This window comes from Pipistrellus hanaki (assembly GCF_964339955.1).
Source record: "Pipistrellus hanaki genome assembly, chromosome: 1".
Classification (NCBI taxonomy): domain Eukaryota; kingdom Metazoa; phylum Chordata; class Mammalia; order Chiroptera; family Vespertilionidae; genus Pipistrellus; species Pipistrellus hanaki.
The window spans coordinates 82,841,484-82,863,762 of record NC_140503.1 but is presented as its reverse complement, the minus strand read 5'-3'; the positions used below and the strand labels follow the sequence as shown (position 1 = coordinate 82,863,762).

Sequence of the window (22,279 nt, the reverse complement as noted above, 5' to 3'; positions counted from 1 at the left end):
AAGCCCACAACCCAGGCATGTACCCTTGATCGGAATTGAATTGGGAACCCTCAGTCCATGGGCTGATGCTCTATCCACGAGCCAAACCAGCCAGGTCTACCTTGAGTTTTAAAACTATGTGAGAAACAGTCTTTATCCTAAAATTAAAATACCTACTATTATTCATTAATCTATTTGTTAGAAATCATTATTAAAAAATAACTAAAAGAAAAAAAATTCAATAAAGAGCATATATAGTCAAAGTTCACTAGCTTTTCTGGCCAGCCAAAAAGAAGAAGGTAATGACTAACAAAAAAATATCCACTATTTAATTACCTCAAATCTTAGCTTCTTTAAGTTTTTTTTCCTGAAGGTATTATAAACCATTTACATTAATAATGTTAAGAAAAAATGCAATTGTTTCAAACAAGTCCTCCTAAATTCAATTTAGACTTGTTTCTTTTAATTAATTATTCTAACATATACAAACTACCTAACTGAATAGCAATGTATCAAATGAAGGATAGCAATGATCAGAATCTCTGATATGTGTACAGATTATAAACCATTTTAAGATGATCAAATTTTGTTTAAAAAATTGGGGGGAGCTGAAACCGGTTTGGCTCAGTGGTGGAGCGTCGGTCTGCAGACTGAAAGGTCCCGGGTTCAATTCTGGTCAAGGGCATGTACATTGGTTGCAAGCACATCCCCGGTGGGGGGTGTGCAAGAGGCAGCTGGTCGATGTTTCTCTCTTATCGACGTTTCTAGCTCTCTATCTCTCTCCCTTCCTCTCTGTAAAAAATCAATAAAATATATTAAAAATAAATAAATAAATAAATAAATAAATAAATAAATTGGGGGGGAGAGAGAGAGAGAGAGAGAGAGAGAGAGAGAGAGAGAGGGAGAGAGAGATTGATTTGTTGTTCCACTTATTTATGTATTCATTGGCTGCTTTCTTGTATGTGTCCTGACCAGAGATCAAACACTCTGACTGACTGAGCTACCCGGCCAGGCAGATCATCAAACTTTTTTAAATGATGTACTAAAGATAAAGAAACAAACAGTATGGAATTCACCAGTGTGTGTTTAAATGAGTAGTGCTTTAGACAGATCTTAAAAGAAACAATAGGAATAGAGAGAAGCAGAAAGAGTTCAGAAAGTATGCAAAGGCAGGATGATAAGCATGCAAAGCAGAATTAAAAACTAAACATTTCTACTCTAATCTATCAGGTTGAATCAGAAGAGTTGTTTTAATAATAAAAGTCATCAATTTACTAATTATATTTCCACTTTGTTCCAGAAAGAATTTAAACTTATAAGTATATATTAAAATGTGACTAAATAACATAAAATAGAAAGACAAGATGAGGCACTTGAGTATCAAAATAAAAAACAAAAACTCACCTTCCATAGAATGGAATTCTTGCTTTCGTTGCATTCTGTTTTAGTTGGTCAAAAGCCCCTAAGAGATAAAGAGTTAATGAATCCTCAAACTTAAAAATAAAAATTACAGGAAACAAAATTTCAAATTTCAACACATTACCTGCTCTGAATGTGTCTGCACATATCAAACAGGTCTTCCAACCTTTCCTCTGGTAATAATAAGCTAACTGGGAAAGGAAGATTAAAAAATATATAACATCAATAAATATACATTATTATATATATATAATTTTTACTGTTTATCCTAGTTATTTACTTAAGGGATTAAGTAAAACTACCCATATTCTCCTGAATAATAATATTAAATTTTGAATACAGTAACTTTCCTAAAGAGTTTAAATTCTAACTGCCATACAGTCACATTCAAAGAATATAAGATGATCAAGCAACAAATGACTGTAGTAAAAAATGTTAATTACAATTAGTGTTAATGAATTAAAAATAATAACATAATCTTCTAAGAAATAATCCTTTGTTTTTTTTCTAAGCTTTAAGATAGTTGAAGCTTGTGAAACTAAAGGTGTTAACAAAGTTGAGGCACCCAATTCTGGAAGAAAGTGTGGTATAATGAATTAAAAATTAGCATAAGTATATCTATACTAATAATCTATACTAATAAAAGGGTAATATGCAAATTGGTCATGACGCCCTCACAGTAACAACCAAACAGCAGGCTGCGTGGGGCGACCAGGCCGGCAGGAGATTTAGCGAGGTACGACCAAATGACTGACCAGGCTGTGTGGGGCGACCAGGCCGGCAGGGGGGGCAGTGAGGGGCAACCAGGCCGGCAGAGGGGGGGCAGTGAGGAGTGACCAGGCTGGAAGGGGGGGCAGTTGGCGGCAACCAGGCTGGCGGGGGGGGGGGGCACCTTGAGGAGCAATTAGGCTGGCAGAGAGGGGCAGTGAGGGGCAACCAGGCTGGCAGGTGGGGCAGTTAGGGGTGACCAGGCAGTTGAGGGCAACCAAGCCAGCAGGGGGGGGCAGTTAGGGATGATGAGGCAAGTAGGCAGGTGAGAAGTTAGGAGCTAGCAGTCCCAGATTGTGATAGGGATGTCCCCTGTGGAATCAGGCCTAAACCGGCAGTCGGACATTCCCCGAGGTGTCCCAGATTGAAGAGGGTCCAGGCTGGGCTGAGGGGACACTGTTTCCCTCCACCTGTGCACGAATTTCATTCACTGGGCCTCTACTCTCTCTCTATAAAAGCCTAAGTGGCTGAACGACCTAACAACTGGTTGCTATGACTAGCACTGACCACCAGGGGACAGGTGCTCAACGCACAGGATCGGGCTCCCTCCTGTCTGGATCGGGCCTGTGGGGATAGGGCTCTCCAATCTGGATTGGACATCCCCCGAAGGGTCCCAGATTGCGAGAAGGCATAGAGTAGGCCAAGGGATCCCACTGGTGCATGAATCTGTGCACCGGGCCTCTAGTGTAAAATAAAGATCTATGTTATGCTGGGTGTGACACTGTGAATAGGAGAGTCTTGAGCCATAGGAGATAAGGTAAAATTTCCTTTTTTCCCCTCTAAAAAATCATATACTCACCTCCTTAAAGGACAGGAAGTCTTATTGGTAAAAGAAAGAACACAGTTATATAGAAACTAGAGGCCTGGTGCATGAAATTCATGCACTGAGGGGGGGGTCCCTTCAGCCTAGCCTGCACCCTCCTGCAGCCTGGGACCCCTAGCTCCTTGCTGACCACCTGCTCGCTGTTCCTTACCACTTGGCTTGCTGCTCCTTATCGCTGCCATGGAGTTGGGAGAGGCTCCTGCCATTGTTGCTGCGCTCACCAGCCGTGAGCCGGGCTTCTGGCTAAGTGGCGCTCCACCTGGGGGAGCACACTGACCACCAGGGGGCAGCTCCTGTGTTGAGCATCTGCCCCCTGGTGGTCAGTGTGCATCATAATGACTGGTCGTTCTAGTGTTTGGTCGATTTGCTTATTAGCTTTTATTATATAGGATCTATCATTCTTTCAAAAAGCAATCACAAGAGAAACTATGGGTTTACTTTTTCTTATCCTACAAAAAGCTATCACAAATATATAATAGATACATCAAGTAATACAAAACTGAAAAGCAACAATACTATATAGCCTGATTTAACATAAAATTTGATTTTTACAAAACTATCTTCTCTATGACTTTATTTTAAAATTAATTATAATTTACCTTAGAACATGTGGTAGTTTTACCACTCCCTTGCAATCCAACAAACATGATCACATTCTGTTTTCCTTTAGTAGGTGTCCATGCTTTAACTCCAGGGTCTACAAGCTACATCCCAAAAGTAAAATAAACAGAAAATCAGGTTAACATATGCTTACATTCAAAGCATCTCTCTCCAAAACTTTTAAACTAAAAATAATTTAAGGACATCTGTATAAAAGGCAACCATTATTCTACCATTCTAATACAACTCTATTTCCCTTTGTACATACAGTGAAATTTAAGAACTTATAATAATGCATTGTGGAGTCATAAATAACCCTATAATGTCAAACCAATTCAGAGGAAGAATCTTAAAACATTTTTTAGGACAAAGTAGAATGTGAGTGAAATGTGAGACCAAGTTTGAGCCAAAGGAGTAATCAACATCAGCACTGCAGAAACATATATACAGGTCACATATGAATTTTTAAATTTCTAGTAGTGACATTTAAAAAAGCAAAAACAATTTATATTAATTTTAATGTTTTATTTAACCCAATACACCCAAAATATTAACATTTCAACATGTAGTCTATACTTAAAAAAATAAGATATTTTATATTCCCTTTTTCTATAGTAGGTCTTCAAATTTGGCAAGAGTTTCAAACTTAGAGTACATCTCAATTTGAACTAGCCATATTACAAAAGTGCTCAATAACCATATGTGGCAAATGGCTACAATATTGAGATGATATCTATCTTTACATTCAATTTGACAAATATTTATATATGAACAAAATTATATGTGAAAGACATTCCAAATCAGTCAAATGTCAAATTTTCCAATGCCAAATATCTACTGTTCTATAAATTAATATATTTAGAGGGTTAGTAAAAAATAATCACAATGTCAATGGAAACTTAAGGTTCACATATGAACAGTCCCCAAACTAACAGGCATGAGGGTTTTGTTTGTTTGTTTGTTTGTTTGTTTGTTTGTTTGTTTTTGCCACATTATGTACACAAAGCTACTTTTATTAATTTGGTACCAAGACAAATGATCAGTATGACATCTTTCCATGAAAACTTGGGTAATATATGAAGAGGAGTGCCTGTGATGTTCTCCCTGTTTTCTTTCTTCCTCTTGGTTCCGTGCAAGCATGAGGTATTTTTAAAATTCATTGAAAAAAATTCATTTGCAAGTCAGTTGTTCAGAGCTTAAAACACAGATCTCCATCCTATGGTTTAAAAGCCTAATGTGTTGTGTCCGGTTGTCCATTCAACCAATCAAAGTTTAATATGCTAATGATATACTAAGGCTGCTCAACCTCTTGCTATGATGTGTACTGACCACAAGGGGGTAGAGAGTTGACTGGTTGACCAGCTGCTATGATGTGCACTGACCACCAGGGGGCAGACACTCCAAGTGGTAGTTTAGCTTGCTGCTGGGGTATGACCGATTGGGACTGAGTGCAAGGGGCCGAACATGCCCTTGAGTCCTCCCACGGTCCCTCCCCGGCTGGCCAACTTCCTGCATCCCTCTCCAGCCCCTGATCATGTATGCACCGTGGGGTCCCTTGGCCTGGCCTGCGCCCTCTTGCAATCTGGGATAAGGAACTCTACCCCCAAGTGCACAAATTTCGTGCACCGGGCCTCTAGTATAATAATAAAGCCATAATAGTAATTAATGTCCTAGATTAGAGCTTGACAAACTATGTGTATAAAATGTTTTAATGAAACATTACCGCACCCATTTGTACTGCAATTGTGCTACAACAGCAGATCCAAGTAGTTGTAACAGAAACCATACGGCCCACAAAGCCTAAACTGTTCAGGCCTTAAGAGAAAGTTTGCCAAGCTCAAGCTAAAAGATAGCATAAAAGTCACATAATCCATATTACACCTGAATTTGGAAGAAAGTCATGTTGTAGAGAAAGAAGGAAAAGAACACACATTTTGCCTAGCCTTATTAAGTGAACTTTTGAAACAGCCAAAATCTATCTCAAATATAAATCCACTCCTTTTAGAAAACTTATTCTACCCTACATTTACCTCCATTCTCTATATCACATGGCCTAATGAGCTCTCTCTATTTGGAACGTATGCATTTTACTGAATTATTATTTTATAAATCTATTCTTCCAGCTGCACTCAACAATAACAGTACAGAGATTTTTAGTCTCAGGACTCCTTTATAATCAAGGTAGTTGGTAAAGGTTAGTGCAGTATGGAATATGAAACCCTAATGACTTTTTTTTCCCATTAACTTTCATACTCTATTACAGCGACTTTCAACCTTTTTCATCTCATGGCACGCATAAACTAATTACTAAAATTCTGTGGCATACCATGCCGAAACCGGTTTGGTTCAGTGGATAGAGTGTTGGCCTGCGGACTGAAAGGTCCCAGGTTTGATTCCGGTCAAGGGCATGTACCTTAGTTAAGAGCACAGCCCCAGTGGGGGGTGTGCAGGAGGCAGCTGATAGTTTCTCTCTCATCGATGTTTCTAACTCTCTATCTCTGTCCCTTCCTTTCTGTAAAAAATCAATAAAATATATTTAAAAAATAAAATTCTGTGGCATAACAGAAAATACAATATATTGTACTTTTTGCTGATTTGACAAAAAAAACAGGTATAATTTTTATATATATATATATATATATATATATATATATATATATATATATATATAAAATTGACTTTTTACAGAGAGGAAGAGAGAGGGATAGGGAGCTAGAAACAGCAATCAGCTGCCTCCAGCACACTCCCTACTGGGTATGTGCCCTCAACCAAGCTACATGCCCTTGACAGAATTGAACCTGGAACCCCTGAGTCCACAGGCTGTCACTCTATCCACTGAGCCAAACCGGCCAGGGCAACCAGGTATAATTTTGATTCATTCATCTCAGACAGCTGTTGTTGTACTGGTTTTTGTCATTTCTTAATATGATAACCTAAGGGAAAAGAGGTCAGTGTCCCTGACAAAATAGTCAGATATTGGATTATTAAAAAATATATTTTATTGATTTTTTACAGAGAGGAAGGGAGAGGGATAGAAAGTTAGATACATTGATGAGAGAGAAACATGGATTAGCTGCCTCCTGCACACCCCCCACTGGGGATGTGCCCGCAAACAAGGTACGTGCTTTTGACCGGAATCGAACCTGGGACCTTTCAGTCCACAGGCTGACATTCTATCCACTAAGCCAAACCAGTTTTGGCAGGATACTGAATGTTTTAAAAATTCTTGCAGCACACCCGTGTGCTACTGCAGTTGCTCTATTACATTAAAATCTGTTATTGCATCTTGCACTTTGCATGGATCTTATACTGTTACATGATTTTCTAAAATCAGACATTAATCATTTTGAAAATATTGGAATTCACATTCACTATATAACATCAAATAATTTTTATTTATTTTTAAAAAATATATAAACTTTTTATTTTAGAATAGATTTTAATTTGCAGAACAGTTGTGAAGTAGTACAGAAAGTTCCCATATGCTCCATACCCAATTACTCTTATTATTAGCAAATTAAATTACAGTGGGCAAAACTGGTTTGGCTCAGTGGTAGAGCGTTGGTCTGCGGACTGAAAGGTCCCAGGTTCAATTCCGGTCAGGGCCATGTACGTTGGTTGCGGGCACATCCCCGGTAGGGGGTGTGCAGGAGGCAGCTGGTCGATGTTTCTCTCTCATCGATGTTTCTAGCTCTCTATCTCTCTCCCTTCCTCTCTGTAAAATATCAATAAAATATATATTTTTTAAAATTAAATTACAGTGGTACCTTTGTTTTAATCTATGAACCAATATCGATACATTATTATTAACTAACGCCCGCCGATACTTTTATTCCAATTTCCCTAGTTTTTACCCAATGTTGCTTTTCTGTTCCAGAATACCATCCAGAATTCCACATTCTATTAAATCCTCATATCCTCTCTTTCTTTTGCAAAAAGCCTCATGTCCTCTTGGCTATGACATTTTCTCAGACTTTCTTTGTTTTGATGACTTGGACAGTTTCGAGAAATACTGGTCAGGTATTTGTAGAACTGACCCTCAGTTGGCATTTGCCTGAGGCCTTCTCATGATTATATTGGGGTTGCAGGCATTTTTGGAGGAGACTGCAGGGGTGAAGTGTTTAATTAATTATACTGATGATATGTACTACAACATGACTTATCACTGTTTATGTTGATCTTGGTCACCTGCCTGAGATGGTGTTTGTCGGGTTTTGCCACCGTAAAGTCACTCTTACTTTCATCCTTCCCATACTCCAGTCTTCGGAAGGTAGCCGATACAAGCAGCCCCCACTTAGGGAGAGTTATATAACATCAAATAATTTTATTTATTAATATTAATACTAATCTCATCAGTAAAGTAAATACTGGAACACTGTCAAACTTAAGGTAGAGATACAAGTTTCTAGTTTTCACCTGAAAACTTGAATTTTATTGCTCGCCACAATATTGTTAGTTATTTGCCTTGAAGTGGCAGGCTTACTTTATTTACTTTGGAGAAAATATTTGCTAAATACCCAAGTCTGAATAACCAGACTACCTATTTTTGTACATTCATATAAAAATGGTGATGCAGAAAAGGTGGCTTATAATCAAACAATCAAACATGCTTTCTTCAAGTCAACCATCAAATTTCAGTATGCAGCAAAAGGGCTTTCTGCATATTTCCCATTTCATCACACAAAATCTTATAAAGACTTGTGTATACTCAAGGGTCAAGATTTAGTACAACTAATAATATCTATTGCTCCATCAATGGCATTCTTAAATGAAATTGGCAATTTATTTATTTATTACAAGTATGGGGTAGTAAAGAGTACAATCTCTACCAGTATAGTTTGGTACCATTGCTTTGATTTGCGCTGGGGAGTTTTACTCACAACTGCTTTTGCACCATCAGTACAAATACCAACACAGTACAAGAGACAAAAAAGGCAAATAATGTCTTTGTGTTATTGTGAAAACAGTTTGATCTTACTTTGAACACCACTGCTCTGGACCATAAGCTGCTGAATATAAGCACCAGTCTTGCTCATTTCTGTTATCAGCAGCATTTAGCATACTGCCTAGAATAAGGCAGATACTCAATAGTAAATGCTTTTTAACAAAACACTTAATACTCCAGAATCGCTTATAGAAGCCAGGCTCCAAATTAACAATTTTCACTCATCCTGTGCTCATCTCAGGTGCCAGATGAAAAGCAATCTGGAAATAATGTGAGCAGCACTGCACAAGGAATTTGGAGATCAGACCTAGGTCTGCCACTAACTAGTTGACTTACTTCTCTCAACTGCAACTGAGAAGTGTGACTAGATAAATATTCTGATTCCTTTCCTCTGAATTTCCTTTTTTATTAATTAGTCTACAGGACTAAACTGAAATGACATAGCCATCTGAGGTAATTAGACTTTCTCCAAGTACTAAATAGCTCTGCAGGAACCAAAGGAGTAAATGAAACAAATCACACACCAAAGAGAAAAATACCAGGAGACCACTAGCAGACATCTGTTGCTCTATAAAAAGAAAAAGGAGCCAAAACTGGTTTGGCTCAGTGGTAGAGCGTCGGCCTGCGGACTGAAGGGTCTCAGGTTCGATTCCGGTCAAGGGCATATACATTGGTTGTGGGCACATCCCCAGTAGGGGGTGTGCAAGAGGTAGCTGATTCATGTTTCTCTCTCATCGATGTTTCTAGCTCTCTCTCTCTCTCTCTCCTTTCCTCTCTGTAAAAAATCAATAACATATATTTTAAAAAAGAAAAAGGAAAAAGGGCTTTAGTTCCTTCTCCCTCCCTCCTCCCACCATTAGATTGCATACATATTTATTAAAGCTCTAAAGATTTCATTATAATTTTCATGACAGCAGCAGCAATATCAGTTCTAAGGTGAGGTAGAGTAATAAGTTATATTTACTCATGCAAAATAAAACTTTTTAGTCCAAAATTGCTCATATCTAGGCAAGAGTTGGGATATTTGGCCTTTTCAAAGAGAACACTGTACACAATGAAGAGTGTAGAAAAGAACATTTGTCCGGAGTGATTTTCTGTACAATAGTATAGAACCTGCAAATAGGCAAAACATGACTTTGGCATTTTTTTGCAGGAATAGTACTGGACTTCATATCTGTAATCAGAATTTTGTATTTAGAAAAGTCTATAATAAAGTTAGGCCACGTTAGAAAAGTTAATTATCCTCCAAACTTCTAATATAGATGAATAGTCTATAAAAACATAAAAAAGTATTCTGAAATAATATTCCTGTTTGCAGTGCTAATGTATTTTTATCCTTTGAGTCTATAGAGAATCATAGCAGAAGCTTGATATACTTTTTACCTTCACAAGTTCTTTAAATACAGCATGCTGAATCATTTTTCTTTTGTTAAGCCCAGATGCCATCTCCTCAAGATCAATAGCAGACCTTCATGATGATGGTATTTGGGGGTAGGAGGAAGAAGAGCCAGTTAAGACACTAAAAAAAGAAGTTCCTCTCCCAAAAAATGTAAAAATATTAAATTATTCATATTAATAACCTTTAAATTAACATGTATGTAATTACTACAAATTCAAAAGCCTATACTATAAAGACTGTTCCAAACTGTATCATGAAATGTTAGACATAAGACATTGGTTAGTTTGGAAGGCTTTTAAAAATTTTTAAATATTAGTTTGTCTTCATATCACTGCAGAGTATTAATTTTTAAAATTTTTCTTGCAGCATATATACTTCAAATAAATTTAAACATAGCAGAAAATAAAACTACTTCTCTAGTCCTACATACTTAAATGCTAGTAGTACTACATTTATTATCCAGTCTGGTAATATGAAAAGGAGGGATGACCTGTGCATAACAAGGACTAGGATTAAGCAGTTAACTGATTTCCTTACATTATTCTATGTGCCATACTCCAGCCAGTGACCCTCCCTGTATACAAGATAACTGAGAGCACACACATTTGTACTTCATTCAAATTTGGACAAAGAGCCGAAACCGGTTTGGCTCAGTGGTAGAGCGTCAGCCTGCGGACTGAAAGGTCCCGGGTTCGATTCCGGTCAAGGGCATGTACCTTGGTTGCGGGCACATCCCCGGTAGGGGGTGTGCAAGAGGCAACTGGTCGATGTTTCCTCTCTCATCAACGTTTCTAGCTCTCTATCTCTCTCCCTTCCTCTCTGTAAAAAATCAATAAAATATATTTTAAAAAATAAATAAGAACCGTTAAAAAAAAAAATTGGACAAAGAAACCAAAATGGAAATGAAAGAGAAGACAATTCTATAATAATAAATTCGGCTGTCCAGTCTAATTAGCATATTAGTGTAATATGCTAATTAGACTGGACAGCCGAACGACCTTCCAGACATCATTCTGGACGTCCTTCTAGATGAAGCCATGGTGGTAGGGGCAGAGGCAGAGGCAGAGGTGGTTAGGGGCGATCAGGCAGGCAGGCAAGCAGTTACAGGCAATCAGACAGGCAGACAGAGAGAGTTAGGGGCAATCAGGCAGGCAGGCAAGTGGTTAGGGGCGATCAGGTGAGCAGTAAGGGGCGATCAAGCAGGTAGACAGAGTGGTTGGGGCTATGAGGCAGGCAGGTGAGCAGTTAGGGGTGATCAGGCAGGCAGGCAGAGGAAGTTAGGGGCAATCAGACAAGTAGGTGAGCAGTTAGGGGTGATCAAGAAGGCAGGCAGAGGGGTTAGAGGCAATGAGGCAGGCAGGCAAGTGGTTAGGGGCAATGAGGCAGGCAGGTGAGTGGTTAGGGGTGATGAGGCAAGCAGACAGAGGGGTTAGGGGTGATCAGGCAGGTAGGCAGATGAGCGGTTATGAGCCAGTGATCCCGGATTGTGAGAGGAATGTCCAACTGCTAGTTTAGTCCCGATCCCCAACTGGCAGTCAGACATTCCCTGAGGGGTTCTGGATTATTATGAGAGGGTGCAGGCCAAGCTGAGGGGACACCCCCCTGCTGTGCATGAATTTTGTGCACTGAGCCTCTAGTTCTTCCATAATGAAGAAGACTGATTAATGCTATCTTAAGAATGAAGAGGATAAAATGACACCACTTTTCTATAAAGAATCTGAATTGTTAAAAGGTTTTTATATTGAAATACTATACAATATATGATTGAATCCATTCAAAGACAGTAGTAAAATGGAAAGAAATCAATAATTAAATGAAAGCCACATGTAATTTATTCTTTGAACAATCATGAAAATATACTATACATTGAATCTTCTAAATATATGAGTTCTATTTTTTCCAGTGGTGTATATCAGAAAACTTTCCTTATACAGAACTTTTCTAGTTAGCTCTTCAGCCCAGAAAACTAAATTTAGTGTTGCCTGTTTTATTGCCTAATAAATTGAACTTACTTTACATTTTCTCTTAGTTGCTTCACTAGTTTAATATTAACATCTGCTTCCAATAATGCTGTGCATACTTCTTTTAGCATAGCATTTAATACCTGCAAATAAGCACAAATTGAAACACTCAGTGTATTATTTTCATTTCAATCATATAAAAACAATGGTTGATAAGTCATCATATACTATCATAGCTAAATAAAAACAATATTACATTATTGAGGAAACAAAAAGTTTTGTTAGCTTTAGAGATATCATCTTATAAAATGTCTAGTCATTTTGTCAAAATAATACATTCTATTTAGTTTTATTCAACTAAATATTAATTATAATTTTATTCTGATATTAAAGTAATAATAAAGACAATATATAAGCCAAAAAAGTTACTACACAATAGTGCTGCCAGTGAAGTTTTCTATGTCACTGAACACCTTCTGTTTGCTGATACACAACACTTTATATTCACAATATCTACTTAACTGGACTACCATGGAGGAAAATGTAACAAAATAAAATGATCCAGTCTACTATTTCCATTCAGAGCAGAGGAACAAAGTGAAAAGGAAATGATCCTCCACTAACAACTTACTATCATCACATATTAGTTGAGTGGTAAGGCATCATGATTAAAAGATCAAAATTAAAAAGTCTTAAGAACTGACGATGTGCTCCATGGTTAGAATGTTGGCTCGCACACTGAAGGGTCCAGGTTTTGATGCCCATACGGGAGGCAACCAACAGATGTGTCTCTCTCATACTGATGTTTCTTTCTCTCTTTTCCTTCCTCCCTTCCTGCCTCTCGTTCTTCAAAAAAAAAAAAAAAAAAAAAAATCAATAAAAAATGTCCTCAGGTGAGGATTAACACACAGACCAAAAGAAAAGATGAGGCTTTTGCTGCTCATGTAAATAAGTGTTTACACACTAGAAGGTAAACTCCATGAGGGCAGGGATATAACCCTTGTAAACATTTGTGTGCCCAACATTGGAGCACCTAAGTATGTACAGCAAATCTCAATGGACATAAAGGGATTGACAGCAACAGTCATAGTAGGGGGTTTAATACCCTATTAACATTAATGGATAGATCTTCCAGACAGAAAATAAATAAGAAACAGTGGCCTTAAATAACACAGTAGATCAGATGGATTTAATTGTATCTTCCGGGCATTTCACTTCAAAGCAGCAGGATATGTTCTTTTCAAATACATTTTCTAGGATAAACCACACGTTAGTACATAAATCAAGTCTCAAAAAATTTATGAAGACGAAAATCATATCAAGCATCTTCACTTACCATAATGTTATGAAACTAGAAACCAATCATAAGAGAAAGACTGAAAAACATATGAAGACATGGAGGCTAAAGAACATGTTACTAAATAAGAATGGGTTAACAATGAGATCAAGAAGAAATAAAAAGATACCTTGGAATAAATAAAAATGAGAACACAACAACCCCAAATCTACACAGCAAAAGCAGTTCTAACAGGGAAATTTATAGCATTACAGACCTACTTCAACAAACAAGAAAAATGTAAAAAAAAAAACCCCAAAAAACCCCCAACAATCTAACTTTACATTTAAAGAAACCTGAAAAAGAACAACAAACAAAGCCCAAAGTGAGTATAAGGAAGAAAGTAATAAAAATAAGAGCAGAAATAACAAAATAGAGTATAAAGAAATAATACCAAAGATCAATGAAAGCAAAAGCTGGTTTATTGGAAAAATGAATAAGATTGACAGACTTTTAACCAAACTCATGAGGAAAAAAATAGAGGACCCAAATGAATAAAATAAAAAATGATATAAACAGGAGAAGTAACAATTGACACCAAGAAAATACAAAGAACTGTAAGAAAATATTATGAAAAACTATATCCCAACAATTTGGAAAATCTGGATGAAATGGATAAATTGCTAAAATATACATTCTTCTAAAACTTAATCAGGAAGAATCAGTGAATCTCAGACAGGTTATAACTAGAAAAATGAAAGCAGTAATAAAAAAAAAAAAAACTACCAACAAACAAAAGCCCTCAACTGAATGACTTTACAGATGAATCTTACCAAACATTCAAAGAACTAACACCTATCCTTCTCAAATTATTCCAAAAAATTCAAAAGGAGGGGAAACTCCTAAGCTCATTTTATGAGGCCAGCATTATCCTAATTCCGAAAACCAGATTAGCAAGCCAGATACAGCAATACATTAAAAAGTCATACACAATAGTCAAGTTGGGATGCAAGGTTGGTATAATATCTGCAAATGAAGGATAAAAACCTCATGATCATATCAATAGATGCAGAAAAAGCATGTGATAAAGTCTAGCACCCATTTATGATAAAAACTCTCAGCAAAGTAGAAATAGAGGGAGCATTCCTCAACAAAATAAAGGCTATAGATGACAAACCCACAGCCAACATCATACTCAATGGGCAAAAACTACAAACCTTACCCTAAGTATGGGAACGAGACAGGGATGCCCACTTTTACCACTCTTACCCAACACTAGAGGCCCGATGCCCTCGCTCCTGGCACCAGCTTCCCTCTGGCACCTGGGAACTGGGCTGGCTTCCCTCGGGCCGGCTTTGTCAGAAAGGATGGTCAAATTAGCATATTACTCTTTTATTATAGAAGACAGCACTGGAAGTTTTAGCCACAGCAATCAGACAAGAAGAAGAAATAAAAGGCATTGAAATTGGAAAAGAAGAAGTAAAACTGTTGCCCTTGCAGTGATTAGAACACTGACCCATACATGGAAGGGGTGTAGGTTTGATACCTGATTAAGGGCACATACCTGGGTTGTAGTTTCGATCCCTGGCCCTGGTTGGGGCACATGCAGGAGGCAACAAATCAACGTGATGTGTCTCTCTTACATCAATGTTTCTCTCTCTTGCTCTTTTTTTTTTCCTCTCTCTCTTCCCCTCCTCTTTAAAAATCAATGGAAAAAATATCTTTGGTAATGAATAACAAAATAAATAAATAGTTTTTTAAAAAGAAGTAAAGCTGTCACTATTTGCAGATGATACGATACTGTATATAGGGAACTCTTAACGATTCCACCAAAAAACTACTAGAATAAATGAATTCAGTAAAGTAGCAGAATACATAATAAATACCTGAAATTAAATGCATTTTTTAATATTAATAATGAACTATCAGAACAGGAAACTAAGAAAATGAACCAATTTATAATTGCTTCAAAAAATAAAATAAAATACCTAGAAATAAATTTAACCAAGGATTAAATGACCTATGCTTGGAAAATTATAAGAAACTGAAGAAAGAAATTGAAGAAGAGATAAATAAGTGGAAGTATATTTGTTCAGGAGAGGAAGAATTAGCATCCCTAAAATATCCATACTACCCAAAGTAATCAATAGATTCAACATAATTCCTATCAAGATACCAATGGCATAGTTCACTGAACTTAGAATAAATATTTCAAAAATGTATATGGAACCACAAAAGACCCAGAATAGCCACAGAATCTTGAGAAAGAAGAACAAAATTGGAGGAATCACACTCATCTAATTTCAAACTACACTACAAGGCCATAGTAACCAAAACAGCATCGTACTGGCATAAAAACAGGCATATAGATCAATGGAAGAATAGAGAAACAAACCCATGCCTTCACTCTGGTAAATTAATATTTGACAAAGGAAGCATATAATGGGGTAGAGATAGTCTATTCAATAAAAGGTGTTGGGAAAAATGGACAGATATGTGCAAAAAAAGAAAAAAAAAAAGAAAATAGACCACCTTCTTATATCATATACAAGAATAAACTCAAAATGGATTAAAGACAAATGTTAGATTTCAAACTATAAAAATCCTAAAAGAAATCTTAGGCAGTAAAATCTCAGACATTTCTCTTAGCAGTATTTTTTTCTGTTATATCTCCTTGGGCAAGGGAAACATAAGAAAAAAATAAACAAATGAGACTACATTAAACTAAAAAGGTTTTGCACAGCAAAGAAAAACATCAACAAAATGAAAAGACAATCCACTGAATGTGAGAACATATTCAGCAGTGATACATCAGATAAGGGGTTAATATCCAAAATATATAAAGAACCTATAAAACTCAATACCAACCCCCCCCCCAAACAATCCAATTAAAAAATGGGCAAAGGACCTGAATAGACACTTCTCCAAAGAGAATATACAGATAGATGGGCAACAGACATATGAAAAATGCTCAATGTCACCAATCATCAGAGAAATGCAAATTAAAACTACAATGAGATATCATCTCACACTTGTCAGAATGTCTAACATCAATAAATTAACAAACAGCAAGTATTGGTGAGGATTTGGAGAAAAGGGAACCTTCATGCACTGTTTGTGGAAATTCAGACTGGTGCGACCATTGTGGAAAGCACATGAAGCTCCCTCAAAAATTTAAAAATGGAACTGCCATTTGACCCAGCAATCCTATTTTTGGGAATATAGCCTAAGAATCCTGAAGCACCAAACAGAATATATGCACCCCTATGTTCATAGCAGCATTGTAATAGCTAAGATCTGAAAACAGCTCAAGTGACCATCAGTAGATGAGTGGATTAAAAAGCTGTGGTGTATTTACACAATGGAATACTATGTAGCTGTGAAAAATAAGGACCTCTTACCCTTTGTGACAGCATGGATAGATCTGCAGATTATTATGCTAATATGCCAGTCAGAGAAAGATAAATACCATATGATCTCATTAATATATGGAATCTAATGAACAAAATAAACCAACAAACAAAATATAACCAGAGGCATGGATACATGGAACAGACTGACAAATGTCAAGAGGAGAGGGATTTGGGGGGGAGGAGGTCTGGATAGAAGGATGTGAAGAGACTAGCCAAAGAATATATATGCATTGTCCATGGACATAGACAAGAGTGTGCTAAAGGTCAGGAGAGGGGCGGCCAGGGGCTGGGTAGAGGTGAGCAAAGGGGAAGAAAATGGAGGACATATGTAATAGTGTCAACAATGAAAACAAATTTAAAAATAAAACTGCCTTATGACCCAGCAATCCCACTTCTGGGAATATATCTGAAGAAACCTGAAAAACTGATTCTTTGCTATTTTCAATAGCCAAGATTTGGAAGTAGCCCAAGTGCCCATTAATAGATGAGTGGATAAAAAAGCTGTGGCACATCTACACAATAGAATTCTATGCAGCCATAAAAAAAAGCAGGAAATCTTCCCTTTTGTGACAGCATGGATGGACCTGGAGAGCATTATGCTAAGTGAAATAAGCCAGCCAGAGAAAGACAAGAACTATATGATTTTACTTACATGTGGAATCTAAAGAACAAAACTAACAAACAAAGCAGAAACAAACTCATAGATACAGAGAGCAGACTGACAGCTGTCAGAGGGGAAGGGGGTTGAGGGTTAAGTAAAAAAGGTTGAAGGGATCATGCAAAGAAAAAAACACAAAACTTCATAGACACAGACAAAAGTGATTACCAGTGTGAAAAGGGGCTGGGGAGAGGTAGATGAGGGTAAAAGGGCAATAAACGGTAATGGAAGAATTGACTTAAGGTGATGGATACACAATACAATATACAGTTGATGTAGTATAGAACTGTAGACTTGAAACCTATAATTTTATTAACCAATGTCACCCCAGTAAATTCAATGAAAAAAAAAAGTCCCCCCCAAAAATAAATAAATAAAAAATAAAAGTCCTGGATGAGGAATTAGAGAAAAGATTCTAATCTGGTTCTTCCAATAAATAAACATGTGCAACTTACTTTCTGTTGTTATTAAGTGAGAGGCAGGACTAGCTGAGCTCAAAGATGATCCCAAAATTATTTAATACCATTAGCTTATTATATTGATAACAAATTTATAATTAAATTTTTTTCAAACCTCCAAGTTAAAAAGTACTTTTTACCTATTATTTAATTTGATTCTTATAATCATAGATAAATACTATTTTCTGATTTTATACATTAAGGAAGCTTAAGTTGACTAGCCCAAATTTTTATCACACACCTACTAAGTAGGATATTAAATAAGGCCTTCCAAAACCAAAGTCAATACTTTTCCACTGGTACAACAAAATATAAAGTATTCTTTTGGATTAAAATAATCTTTTTTCAACTGACAAACCATTAAAACAAATTGTGTGGGAAAAAGATAAATCTTCATAAAAAAGCTAGGCAAAAGAGTATTTCAGATACCATATAAGGAGTCAGCTTTCAAAATCTCCAAAAAAAATGCCCTGGCCAGGGGGCTCAGTCTTCCCATACATAAAAAGTTGGGGAATTTTAATCCCCACAGAAATAAATGAGGACTTCAGAGAAAATAAATCAAAGTAGACAAGATGAAAATATTAGCCTTATATAAAAACTAGAGGACTGGTCCACAAAATTTGTGCATGGGGGGGGGGGGGGAGGGTGGTGGTGTTGTCTCTCAGCCCAGCCTGTACCCTCTCCAATCTGGGATCCCTTGAGAGATGTCTGACTGCACATTTAGGCCCGATCCCAGTGGGGTTCAGACAGCCTTCTCACAATCCAGAACTGCTGGCTCCCAACTCCTCACCTGCCCCTGCCTGATTGCCCCTAACCGCTTCTGCCTGCCAGCCTGATCACCCCCTAACCATTCCCCTATCAGCCTGATTGACACCCAACTGCTCCCCGGCCAGCCTGATTGCCCCTAACTACCCTCCCTTGCCATCCTGGTTACCCCTAAATGCCCTTCCCTGCAGGCCTGGCCCCCTCCAACTGCCCTCCCCTATAGGCCTGATCCCCTCCAACTGCTCTCCCCTGCAGGCCTGGGTACCCCGTAACTCTCCTCCCCTGCAGGCTTGGGTCTCCCCCAACTGTTCACCCCTGAAGACCTGCCCCCCCCCAAATGCCCTCCCCTGCTGACCTGGTCCTCCCTAACTGCCCTCCCCTGCAGACCTGGTCACCCCCAACTGCCCTGGTTGCCCCCAACTGTCCTCCCCTGCTGGCCCAGTCAACCCCAACTGTCCTCCCTGCTTGCCTGATCGCCCACAACTGCCCTCCCCTACAGGCCTGGGTACCCCCCAAATGTCCCCCTCTGCTGGCCTGGTCACCCCTAACTGCCCACAACTGCCCTCCCCTGCAGGCCTACTTGTGGTGGCCATCTTGTGTCTTGGAGTAATGGTCAATTTGCATATTACTCTATTACCGTGTTTCCCCGAAAATAAGACATCCTCCGAAAATAAGACCTACTTACAGGTTTCCTTCTGAGTGAAATATAAGGCATCCCCCGAAAATAAGCCCCCCTCCCCCAGGCTAAACATGAGAGATTTGGTCCACTGATTCTGAAAGAAATGGAGTCACAAGAAATTCACCAGGAAATTCAGGAATTGGATTGTTATGATGATGTTCCAGAAGATGATGACATGATTGTCATTGAATAAATGAGTAAATTCTTGATACTGTAGGATTCACAGTTTGGTTTGTGTTGACAACTACCGTACTACCGTACTGTATACAGGTAATAAATTTTCTTTATTTTCATTTAACAATAAATGTGTACTGTATTCTTCTTCATGGAAAAATAAGACATCCTCTGAAAATAAGACCTAGCGCATCTTTGGGAGCAAAAATTAATATAAGACACTGTCTTATTTTTGAGGAAACAGGGTAGATAGGATGCTAAATAAAAGTTGAGGAGAAAAGGTCAGGTATACACATGCCTACCCAGGAAGAAAGAAGCAGAACACTGAAATTTTAGGCCTATGTCAGGAGACAAACAAAGTCTATTTCCAGCCCAGCCAGTGCAGCTCAGTGGTTGAGCACTGACCTATGAACCAGGAGGGCATGGTTCGATTACCAGTCAGGGCACATGCCTTATGATCCAGCAATTCCATTTCTGGGAATACGTCTGAGTTGAAGGTTCAATCCCCAGTAGGGGGTATGCAGGAGGCAAGTGATCAGTGATTCTCTCTCATCATTTATGTTTCTTTCTTTTTCTTTTTTTTTAAATATATTTTATTGATTTTTTACAGAGAGGAAGGGAGAGGGATAGAGAGCTAGAAACGTCGATGAGAGAGAGACATCGACCAGCTGCTTCTTGCACAACCCCTACCGGGGATGTGTCCGCAACCAATGTACATGCCCTTCACCGGAATTGAACCTGGGACCTTTCAGTCCGCAGACCGACGCTCTACCACTGAGCCAAACCGGTTTCGGCTCATCATTTATGTTTCTATCTCTCTCTCCCTCTTCCTTTCCCCCTGAAATAAATTTAAAAATATATTTTTTGAAAAGTATATTTCCAAATCTCAGACATTTTCAGAATATTAAATGTCATTTTTACATATAAGTCAAGGTTTTTTTTTCTGTTTTAAATCTTCAATGAAAGTTAAAATTTTAATAGGAAGATAGTCGACTCAATAAAAAACACACTATTATATCCATTTTAGGTTTTTATCTATACATATTAAATCAACATTAAGATAAATATAAACATGGAGATTATTAATAATCTATCTCCCCAATGGTAGGGATGATGTGCAATAATATATATTTCACATACCTCTTCATTGATAATGGTGGCATTGCTCAATGAGCGTAATGCTGATGTTATTTTTCTTCCAAGGTCTGCTAGTACCATCTTGGAGGCTTTAAGATGTGATTACAAGAAAATCTAGGAGGAAAAAATAAATTAAATAAAAACACTTGAAAACAATCAATACCAGGTTCCCACAACTATAGACTTCTAAAGAAGAGTATTAAAATTAAAGTACTCTAGGGTTTAGATATTATAACTTCAATTTCTATAGCCTCATACTGCAGCTTCAATACAGGCAGATCCAAACCTAAAGCTGTCACTAGGTTATGACACCTTATAATTGGAATATTCTATAGGAATCAGTAAATTCAACATGTCAGATAATGTTTGGAGGAAACAATGACATGATCACAAATTAAATCTATTCTCATTTTGGACATACTTGTGAGTATGAGTAATTGATGTATCATGTACATTTTTAAATGAAGAGATAGAAAAAAAGAAAAGTTTTGAAAAAGTTAATCCCCCACCCAGGAAACATTGTCTAATTTACCAAATTGAAGGACTTATTTTTATTTTTTATTTTTTTAAAATATATTTTATTGATTTTTTTTATCAGAGAGGAAGGGGGAGGGATAGAGAGTTAGAAACATCAATCAGCCGCCTCCTGCACACCTTCCATTGGGGATGTGCCTGCAACCAAGGTACATGCCCTTCACCGGAATCGAACCTGGGACCCTCCAGTCTGCAGGCTGACGCTCTATACACTGAGCCAAACCGGTTAGGGCTTGAAGGACTTTTTAAAAAATATTTTGCCCTGGCTGGTTTGGCTCAGTGGATAGAGTATCAGTCCATAGACTGTAGGGTCCTATGTTTGATTCCAGTCTAGGGCATGTACTTCAGTTGCAGGCTTCATCCCTGGCCCTGAACAGGGGCCAGGGGTGCATGGGTGAGATAGGTGAGGCAACCAATCAATTATCTCTCTTACATTGGTAATTTTCTCTCTCTCCCTCTCCCTCCCCCTTCCACTCTCTCTAAAAATCAATGGGAGAAATATCCTTAGGTGAGGATTAACACACACACACACACACACACACACACACACACACACACCAAACTATTCTGAATCACAATTTAAGCAAAAGTTTTATTTAATGAATCAAACTTTTCATACACATTACATGATCTCATTTTATTTTTGTAACAATCAGGAACAGTGGTATATTATTAATCTCCCTATTTTAAAGCTGTTCTTGATTTCCCAACTCTAAAGTAAAATAACCCCACCAGCTCTAAAATGTTAATGGTTTTATAAAGTGTGTAGATGTACCTACTACACATTAAGCCAGGATGCAAAGACTCATAGATGATAAACAAGCAAATATGACTTACAGAGTCCCTGCCCTCAAGTTATCTCCCAGCTGGCAAGACAAGACACATGAATAAAGAGCAAAAGAAATTAAATATTAAAAGAGAATCCCTTTAGCCTGACTGTCTTTGGACTGGATGTAGCTTTTTCCTGCCTTCAGACTCAAACTGAAACAGCTCCTTCTAGGTCCCAAGCCTGCCAGCCTCTAAACTGAACTTTAACTTCAGCTCTGCTCTCCTGAGTCTTGTATCTTATGTGGTTGTTTTTTTTTAAAACCTGCCAGGGCCTGAGTCTCCATCTTGTTGACTCACCCTGTTGATCTTGTGACTGTCAGCCTCCATTATCACATGAGCCAATTCTCATAGTAAGTCTCTTTTTATACGTGTGTATAGACATACACACATCCATTGGGAGAGCCTTGACTAATACCAGTAAAATACCAGTTTAAAGCTAGCAATAAAAGTTTATGGTTAGCCC

The 22,279-nt window shown here is 37.8% G+C and overlaps 1 protein-coding gene across 1 annotated transcript in view; it reads right to left on the bottom strand.

Moving 5' to 3' along the window:
• Positions 1-22,279, bottom strand: part of SRP54 (signal recognition particle 54) — a 52,729-nt gene that overhangs the window by 21,169 nt on the left and 9,281 nt on the right. The window contains exons 2-7 of the mRNA XM_084874745.1: positions 20,458-20,568; positions 11,946-12,037; positions 9,918-10,002; positions 3,589-3,693; positions 1,523-1,589; positions 1,384-1,441 (exon numbers count right to left, since the gene is read on the bottom strand). Of these exons, the coding sequence (XP_084730871.1) occupies positions 1,384-1,441; positions 1,523-1,589; positions 3,589-3,693; positions 9,918-10,002; positions 11,946-12,037; positions 20,458-20,535 (485 nt within the window). The 5' untranslated portion in view covers positions 20,536-20,568. The remainder of the gene's footprint in view (positions 1-1,383; positions 1,442-1,522; positions 1,590-3,588; positions 3,694-9,917; positions 10,003-11,945; positions 12,038-20,457; positions 20,569-22,279) is intronic.